This window comes from Peromyscus eremicus, chromosome X (genome assembly GCF_949786415.1).
Source record: "Peromyscus eremicus chromosome X, PerEre_H2_v1, whole genome shotgun sequence".
Lineage (NCBI taxonomy): Eukaryota > Metazoa > Chordata > Mammalia > Rodentia > Cricetidae > Peromyscus > Peromyscus eremicus.
Window position 1 is genome coordinate 31,066,385 of NC_081439.1, and position 10,454 is coordinate 31,076,838.

The 10,454-nt window shown below is 34.4% G+C and overlaps 1 protein-coding gene across 1 annotated transcript in view; it reads left to right on the forward strand.

The window, feature by feature from the left end:
* Cnksr2 (connector enhancer of kinase suppressor of Ras 2) overlaps window positions 1-10,454 on the forward strand; it is a 237,507-nt gene that overhangs the window by 223,454 nt on the left and 3,599 nt on the right. The window contains exon 21 of the mRNA XM_059251058.1: window positions 8,942-9,156. Coding sequence (XP_059107041.1) covers window positions 8,942-9,156 — 215 coding nt within the window. The remainder of the gene's footprint in view (window positions 1-8,941; window positions 9,157-10,454) is intronic.

Genomic DNA, 10,454 nt, shown 5'->3' on the forward strand with positions numbered 1-10,454 from the left:
GTAACTAAACTCCACTTGATTACCAGGGCTCTAGTTCAGTTTAGTATGGATTAAATGTGCATTAGAGAATATACTGGAAATGAAAGTATTCATGTAATATTATTTCTATAAGGAAATGATTAATGTGTCTAAAACAACTTGTAAAATATTTTAATTACATAGAAAAATTAAGGACAGTATAAATTGAGGTATGACTTTATTGACTTTATGCCCCAGATTAGATTGCCTCTGATTTTCCAGTCTGAAATCCCATACCCTTATCAAACAATGGTAGGACCTAGAGATAGATTTCCAGCGTTATAATCTTTTAAACAATGAGGTATTATATGTTATTTTACTTGATCTACTTAGGAGAATTACTTAGCTCTCAGCCCCTTTTCTGCAGAGGGATAAATAATTGTGGTAAATAATGATGTGATAAATAATTGCTTCTGCTGGTTTTGAACTACACAGTATTTCATTTTCTACATATAAGTTATTTCCGTTCTCATTTTCTGAGAGATGTAGTAATAGACAGATTGCTTCCTCTGATCCTTCTCCCTATTTGTTTCTTCTGGGGATATAACCAAAAATATGACAGGATGCAGCAGATAAAATTCGACCTTATGTTAGTGATGACAAATATTGCCGGTGTGTACCTGCTGACAATATTTGGATTCCTGAAGATGCAAAATACAATGAACAAAGAGAGATGTTGGTTTTTCTGAACTCTTCTTCGCTTTTCCAGTCATTCAAAAACGTTATTCTCTTCCAGTATCTAAACTCCTTGATGTGTGGCTAATGCTCAGATGTAAAATCATCTTTTTGTCATGCTTATTGTTGTAGCTTTTCATTTCTTTTCACTTTGTGTCATTTACTCTGAGACCTCCTCATCAGAACAATTCTAGCTAGGCTATTTTACTTCCTCTGGATCAGGACAGTTGTATTTGTGTCACAGCAGTAAAATAGCCAGAAAACCCTTCTTCATACCTTCTGACTGAGTAAAAATGAGGAAACACAGAGAAATCCATTTTGATTTTTTTTTTAAAGACTGATGGTTTTGCACCTACATGGAGAACACTTTAGCCGGCTTTTCTGATTCAAACTATAGACGTGTATGTACAAGTTAGTGGTGGGAAAAGATTTGTCTGTGAGTTATTGTATATAATTGGAAGACTGGCATTCCAAACAAACTAAATCAAAATTGGTCCCATTTATGATGAGGTAGACTTGCATGCCAACAGAAAGACGTTATGGTATTAAAACCATATGCAATTCTAGACAGTATTTTCTCTTCCTGGGTACTGCATGATGCTATTTCTAGTACAAATACTGATGTGCTTTGGAATAATGGCACTCGCAGGTCTTTCATCATATTGTATCACTGCTTTATTATATTAGGCTAATACACTGCGAGAGTTGGTAGAACCTCTCCATGCCAAATCGGATCCACTTCTGTTGGCACTCAACCCATTGGAATCACAGATTGATAAGCTAATGTTTAGAGAATTTAGATCGAAGAGAGTCGGCACGGCGCAGACTCAACATCAACCTCTTGCAAGCAACTAAAATGGCCTCGTCCTTGCTGTTTATAACAGAAAACAGACTTGTAAAAAGCTTAGACCATCAAGTGTTGTGGATTTGGGGCCTCCCTAAAGAGATATTATGAGGGGCAGGCCACTCTTTAAGAAGAATTCGAGCTTTCTACAGTGGGACTAGCATAAGACCAAACCAATCAAGATGGAGCACAGTAGCCGAAAACTGCCCTTTCTATGGGAGAACAGAGGGTAAAGGGTCTTGCCTGGGGAAGGGCTCTGTGGTGACACCTCAGTTGTATTCTCCTGACACCAGGAAGAGAGGGATCAGCACCAGTAATTAGAAAATGCTGTCTGCTTAATGGACTCTTTGTGGCCTGGTTAAGGCAAAGCAGTGGAAGCAAATTTTGTGTTAAGTGTATTTGCATTTTTAAAACTTGATATGCTGTATTGTACTAAATTAAGTGTAATCTATTAAGGCAAGGTGTATGCACCCTGCTCTGAAACTTAATATGTTTATTCTATTATTAAAGCATATTCAGGTGTAAGGCAGACTGCTTTCAGTGACACTAATGAAGGAAATTCCTCATGCCAGGCTTTATTAGATTCCTCAGCTAAAATCTTAACTTTCTCCTTTTTCTTGGCACTTATATAGAAGTGATGTTGCCTCTTAAACTGGAATGAGCTATTCTTTTTCTGTAAAATATTCCAAATCTATAGGCTATGGTTTTCCATATTTGAAAAAGTATTTTGTTTGGATGTCTTTCAAACTAGCTTCAGATATTATTTAATAATATGTAACTGGGTCCCCTGTGGCTCAATATTGCTTATTTTTTCTTCTGTGGTAGATGTGAAATTTCCTTTAGTTGGATAAGATACACTGTAATAATTTCAATGCTAATTAATGGATATTTCATACTGTGCAGTGAAAAATAATTTAATATTGTATTATGAAATGTTTTTCTTCCTGTTTCTGCAGTGTGTGGTATTGCATAATATGAATACCTGTAAAAATATAAATTACTTAAAAATAAAACTATTACCGGTTGGTACCAGATCTTTCTAGATAGCTAAGTCATTTGCTAAGTATGCTTGATAGCAAATATCTTTCTAATGAGAAGAAATCTATGCTTCTTTCTCACAAATGAAATTGTGTTGTGAATAAAAATCACATTGATCTGCCTTATAATTGCCTCTGTGCTCTAACCATTTTAATGTGTTTTTAAGTATATCTAAAGAATGATGGTCCTTGGTTTATAGAAATAAGTCAAATTTATTTTATTGGCATTTAAGATTAATGAAATTCTCTTGGGTCATTCTCCCTATTTAAATCATAGTAAAACTTTATGATCTGAAGAATTTTAGGGGGTTTTCCTCATTAATGAGTGTGGTGACTGTGTATTAATTTTCAAATAAAAATATCCCATAGTTTTGCTTTGAAGCTGTCCCTATTATGAATTCCTGCCTTAGACCTCCATTTTTATTGGTTACATTTTCTAAATTATATGGGTAAATCTGGCTTCTGACATTCACTTTTGTGTTTACCTTTCAAAGAGCCATCCCTTCTTAGGAGTTAGTAAATCAGTGCTAAGGATTCTGAGATGTTATGCCATTTGAACTATTCATCATAAAAAAAAATAACCTGTTGTACTCTGATAATAAAGCCCCTGTCATGTAGTTATTGTTAAACTACAGAATTTGGCAGAAGTTGCATACTCAGGAAAAAATGTAGACTAAACTTTATGTATGTCTATTTTTGTCAGAGCCCTTATGGAAGTAAGCTTGACTGTTGTAGGAGAATTGACAACTATGCCACTGAACATAGTTAATTTGTAAGTACAGGCTTTACCTGATCTATAAAGAGAAGAAAAGAAAACCTTAGCGATGTAGGTAGATCCTCTCACCTCGTCCTCTCAAAGAAGGGGATTTTACTCATTAAAATCAATTTTTCCACCTGAGAAACTATTGCCTACTATAATGTTGGAGTATTGTTATTTTGCCTAAAAGAAAATAAATTATTTCTAATTATTAAATAAGTAATTGACTACAAAGGGAAAGCTAAAAGCTAGCTCGTAAAATCTTTATTTTCTTCTAATATAATAAGCTGCCTTTCTCTCCTCCCAAGTTTTACAAAACTAGGCATAGCAAGTTGATTGCTACAAAGGCATGAATTAAAACAGCTGATGTTTAACTATAAAACAATTCAAGTTATAGTGTAAACCCTTGGTTAATCTCCTTTAGTATAAACCCCACAAAGTATTAAGTCCACTAAAAGTCTGTCACCTTATATATAAGTAAGTTGTTCTCTGAGACATGATAGTAAATTAGTATTCATAAAAATCATCCTGTGGTCCCAATGAAAATGACAATTGCCCTTTGGGACAAAAATAGTGTTCCACATACTTGATATGATTAGCCTGGAAGCCTTAAGTGCTTTCCAGTTGTATAAGAACAAATGCCACTCAGATTTGGCTGATGACTAATACTACTATGTCTAGCCTTCTCTATCATTTGTAATTTAACCTTTCCCAACCTTGTAGCTCATCGCACAGCTGTGTTGTAGAAAGAACAACTGTTTCCATGAAGACATCATTGTCCAATTTTAAAAGAATATAATTCTCCTTCAGAACAAGTACCAAGACTCCATTTCCCATTGTTTATTTCAGAGCCCAGTTCTTGGTTTTGTTTTCAATGTTTACATTACAATGCCAGGGAAATAGGAAGACAAGAGTGAGATTTTACTGTCCTTAGTTTTCATCAAAGAAACATGAACAGTACTATACAATTACTTTTCAATAATTGTGCAGTCACCTAGTAGGGAATCTTCTTTGGAATATTTTATTTATAAAGACAATTATCACTCCATTTGAATTTGTTGAGAGCATGAGGCATTATGGCAGATAGAGAATGGGAAATGCAAATGTGAATAACATAAATTCGCCTTACAGAAAAGCCACAATATAGATCTTGGAAGAAGAAACCATTAACATACAGGAAAAAGTAACGAGAATTTCCTCTCAAATTTTGTATCTCATCTTTTTCAGCTTCATTTTTTTGTGTATATTTATAGCATAGAGTGATATAGACTAATAAATGTATGTAAATTATGAACAACACAAGTGTTTTAGCCTGTGAGTGTGTACAGTCAAAAAAGTTTGGAAACCACTGAACCTAAATGCATAGACTATCTTAACCAAAAATTTTGGAGCAATTAAGAAATACATTATGATCTGCTCATAAGTAGTTTCAAGACATTACAACAAACTAGTATTTTTCATTAGGTAATCTTTTGTTTGAGCTTCTCTTTATTTTTTTTACTACCTGGTTATCATATGCAACCTGCAAAAAAAACCCAATGAACCTTTGTAATATTCACTATATTCCTAGATTCCTAATATTTCATAGTGGACTATATATATTCATATATATACATATATATATATATATGAATGACACCAAAGAGGGTCTTTTTTCACTCCTACCGAGTATGGCACAGCCAGAAATGATCATCCCTTGGCACAGAATACAAATTAATTGTTTAATTTTGACCTTCAAATTCACCAGTCAATGAAATTTTATATAATAAAAGGGACTTGATATGTGCTTTCTCCTCTAATAAAATGGAACTTTTTTTGATGTATGATCTGACACAGACATAATTTATATGCTACAAATGTAAATCCAATCTGGGGAAAAATTTATTCCTTCATAGATCCAGATTTCGTGAATAAATTAGATGCCGATTAAAATGTCATTGCAGCAGTGATACACTTCCTCAATGGGAATCACAGAAGGTTCCTATATATGTCCTTTTATTTGAATGTGGTCTACACTTTGCCAATTTTCAGAAACATTCACTCAAATTGCAAAAGAGCTGGTTTTTAGCCAGTGTTCCAATGGCTGGACTGGCATATTGAAAGAAATTCAGTTGGGAAGCAGGCCTCACCAAGTGTTTGCCTCATCTTCCAAAGCAAGCTTCTTCTAGTAGAAGAAAAAGCAAAGTTTAAGAAGAGAAAGAAGCCTTGAGGGAAATGTGAAGGAGATGAAGAAGAAGAAGAGAAGAAACAGAAGAAACTAAAGGTGCTTTCATATTTTCAGTTGCAACAGTAGCCCTGTAGACTTAATTGACATTCATCTGAGAAAAACCAAGGAAACCAATTGAAAACTATAAAAGAAAATAAAGGTCTGTTTTTGTCTTGAATGTTGAGTTCTGTGTTGTTTTGACTGTTGAGCACAGTGAATCAGATTTATAATGTGACTCTGCCCTTCACCCCCTTCCTTTGAAAATAAAAGGACTCTTTGTGTAGTCTTAAAGTGTTAAATACTTGGTGACATTTTGTAGTAGCCTGGCTTCTCAGTCCCTCATCCTTTCTCATTCCACTACTGTGTCTTGTGCAGTCTTGCATATGTTTGTGGTGTGTAGAGGATTAAGGGGGGGGGGGACTTTCTTATGTCTGATAGGAGCCACACCATCCAACTGCTATCCGTTAAAATGGTTCCGTGTTCTGTGTCATTGTGATTCTTTGTTCAGATGTGCTGCCTAGAGATAGGCCCATGCTTGGCTTTTTGTACAGCTCTCATGCCAAATTCTTTGTGGAATTATGTTGTCTTTTGCTTGAATGCTTTTCTCCCAAATAATGTTAAGAAGGGGCATGGGAGACTTTCACTTTTAAAATAGTTATTTGTGTCATTTTTATATTTAATCTAGGCTTAGTCTTCTTAAAGTAAAACTTGGTTGAAATTGTATAAAAATTCAAGATTCTGCTCCAGCATTCCAAAATGTTAAAAGTTACGGCAAAGGGACTGGCTAGAGATGTAGTTCAGTGATAGGATGTTTGCCTAGTATGTGCAAGATCCTTGGTTTGATTCCCCAGCAGAGAGGTAGGGAGACAGAGACACAGAGATATAGAGACATAGATAATTAGAACAAACTTGGTCAAAATGTAACAAAATATATATGACCTAGGGTATTAGGTAATATGAGAAAGATTTTCTTAAAATTAAAAAAAATCACTTTGTGAAAAAAGTCTGCCATCCTTAAATTCTAAAACTATAATCTAGATCCTTTTTTTCTTTCACCCTCTTTCTAGAACTGAAAAAGTAATAATATGTTGTGCCACCTGATACCTTAACTACTGTAATTCTCATCTACTAGGCCTCTTAGTGATACCCAACCCCCTACTCTCAAAAAATTACTTCTGCCTTTACATGCAATCTTGCCTTGAGGCAAATAGAATAATTACTAAAGAATTCCCCAGTGTCCTTTCCTGGATTATGATTTTATGAAATGGAATTACTGTGTTCAAATGTGTCCTCGTTTTTACAACACCATTTAGTGACCATAAGTTGCCATATGGTTTTGTTCCCTTCTTCTTCCTAGGCATTCTCATTTGAAATTCTCTCTAATGAATCCATCTTGCTTTTACCTTGAAAAGCCATTCTTTTCATAGGCTTCCATCTACTCATCCATCAAACTCCCCTATATACTGAAAACATTCAAGAATGAACCAAGAGAAGTTTAAAAAGATTTTATTTAAAGGAATTTGTTATATGACACAATGATAACATATGTTGACAGAGGATGAGGGATTTTCTAGTGACAGATTGTAGCTATGCTCGGCTACTAACCGTGGGAGAAGAGCAAAAAGTTAAAAACAGAATTTAAACAAAACTCCTTTTTAATCCTAAAGGTCATCCCTTAAAAATTACAACATTATTTTAGACTTTGGGGACATTTTTAGGTATACTATTTTCAAGCATGTTTAGAGCATCCTTAGCATAGCCCAAGGGATGGGGTCCATATTTTATACAAATTATGGGTAGAACTCATCACCCCATTAAGTGTTCTACCTCTGACATTCATCTTTTTTGCCAGAATGTGAGTACACAGAAATATTTCTGTGGAGTTCAACTTATGGAAATATTACTGTCTGTGTATAGTTTGTATCCAATTAGAAAGCTTTTCTATGGAAAGCTTAGTAATGTTTATTAAAAGATTGCATGCCAAGCATGAAATAAGTGTTTAGAATGCTACATTTTAAAGGGGTCACACATTAATTGGCACCTTCAATTAAATACACACTTTAAATAATTAAATTCTAATTTCACCATTTGTATGAGATTATGACCTTGAGCAAAGACCCCTGATATAAAATGAATATCATGAAATCATGAATGTTAGGTATTTACCCTACCACCTGACACAAATAAATGTTCATTAGTATTATTGTTAATTAGGGAATCTTCTTTTAAAACTGTATCCAAAAGCTTAAAATTTCATGAACCCTGGTGGAATGAATAGCATTCTATATTTATGCCTTGGGCCAGTATAAGAAGTATTCCTCAAATAAGACCCTACTGCTCCCCAAAGAAGAATCCCAGTTCATTTTTATTACTTATATGACAAAGTGATATGATTATAATAGATATAACATCATTATTCAGACAATTTTAAAGCAAGATGGCACTTTCATTTGTTCATCTAGATTTAAAATCCTTACTTGTGATTGTTTTAATTTTTCTCAGAAATACTTAAGTGGAGTATTTTCTTGTCAGAATTTTAAAATGTTATAAATCCTGTTAGTACATGTCAGATATTTCCTTAATTTGCTTATAAATATATCCATGTACTTCATTTTAATTTAATTTAAAACATTATTAGTGCTGAGCATGATGGCTTATACATGTATTCCCAGCACTTGGGAGACAGAAGCAAAAGGAGTACCATGAATCTAAGGCCAGCCTCATGTGTTGCAGGGTGCAGCCTGGGCTAGGTAGTGAATTGCAGGCCACCCTGGCCTACTTAGTAAGGTCCTGCCTGAAAATCAAAACATTATTTTTTATCATAACTTATCATCCATTACTATATTCATGCTGTATTAAGAATTGCTATGGCAGTCACATGAAATCTAATAATCTATTAAAAAACTGGACAATCTTAATCATATATATGCCAACCAATACAATTCCATCTTAGGAAGTCTGAAAAAATGAAAATCATTCAGTATTAATTAACCAGGAGAACTCTATTAAATAGCATATCTGTGTATATTAATTATTGTCTTAAAATACTAAACTATATGAAGCAGCATTTCTATGTTATATACATTTTATACTCTAATTCTTTGAACTCAAGATACGTGTGATTATTTTTCTCTCAAGAGGCTATCGTTGAATCATAAATCCTATTTAATCCTTCTAAAACAATTGGCTGCCCATAGCTATCTAACCCAATCTACCTAGCATCTGTAAGGTATTTTGGTTTACTTTATTTTATTTTACTTATTAGAGATATTTAAGTATTAGACTGTTTTCCTAATCATTCATTAGACTGTTTTTCAGATAATCAAATTTTTAGAAGATTTTTCAAACTACAAAATAACTTTATTAAACTGCATATCTGTCTCTTTCCCTCTCCTTTACCCCAGTCCCACCTCATCTCGCAGGTGAAAGTCGGGAAGAAAAATTAGGAGATTCCCTGCAAGATTTGTACAGGGCACTGGAGGAAGCCAGTCTGTCACCAATAGGAGATCATCGCATTTCAACCAAGATGGAATACAAGCTATCCTTTATCAAAAGATGTAATGATCCCGTGATGAATGAAAAACTGCACAGGCTGAGAATTCTTAAAAGCACTTTAAAGGTAAGGGAGGAAATGGACAGACACGTTCCTTTGGGGTGATTCATTCTTGAATTGAAACTAGATTGCCAGATACTATAAAAGTTAAGTGGTGCAAAATAGGGAGCTAGAGGAAGGAAAGAGGAAATAGGAAGAACCTGCAGCAGAGTGATGGGAAGGGAATCCTGGCAATTATATTTGCTGAAGCCCTAAGTCACTGACTAAATGCTACATGACTTAGTTTTAGAAGAAAACAGGATGTGGTTAAGACTTTATTCTCAAAATGTAGGGTTACTGCTACTCCTTAGTCCTTTGATTCCTTAAGAGAACTTTACCATGTCGTATATATATTTATCAAAGATAGTAAAGGCACATGGTATGCATGTAGAATGTGTAAAGGGCTTGAAATGTTCCGTGAATATTTCCTGCATAAGCTTCACTCCACATATGTAGAGACTGCATAATTGTTCTGTATACTTCCCAATATATACTTCTGTAAGTGATTAACAGTGTTTTCATTCTTCTTATGCCACACCTAGATTGGGAATTAGGTGGTAAGGACATGGAACAGAGAGGCAGAAGTTGAAGACGGAGGTTTTGTAGATGAGGAAAGGACCTATCTTACAAGCTACCTGAACAGGGCCTGTACCACATAAAAAATGAAAACAAAATATCTAGAAGAAGTATCATACAGAATGTGTAGCACAGTAATTCCAAAACACAAAATGTCAAAGGGCTTCTTTGAGGAGTGTTTTAAATCCACAGCATCCTCCTAAGAAGGTAGTATTGGAATAGAGATGAGTACTAAATAGATAAATGCAGTAGAAAAATCGATGATTTGAAGCATTTTCAGGTAATAACAGCCAAGGATTCAGAGTTACTTAACTCAATGGTATTTGTATAAGTGCACAGAACAATGAATGGACTTTGGTAGCTAATACCACAATTCTAGGGAGAGCTATAATAGTCATAAAAGTAATTCTACTGACCAACTCTATTCTGAAGATATCCTCACCTTCCTACCTTATTTTGGTTTTGCCTTCTTTGGTTGAATTTTTTTCATACAATTTATTCCGATCATGCTTTTCCTCTCTTCCATCTCCTCCCAGATCCTCTATACCCTGTTTTTCTCTGTCTCTCTCTGTCTCTCTCTCTCTCTCTCTCTCTCTTAAAAAGAAATAACAAAAAAAAACACAAAACAAAAGCAAATCTGAAACCAAAATATACAAGCAAAAGACAAATGAGACAAAAAGAAGTTCAAACCAAGCAATATGAGACTAAAGGTCTGCAGAAATATTGAGTTCATTTTGTCCCTCCCCTCT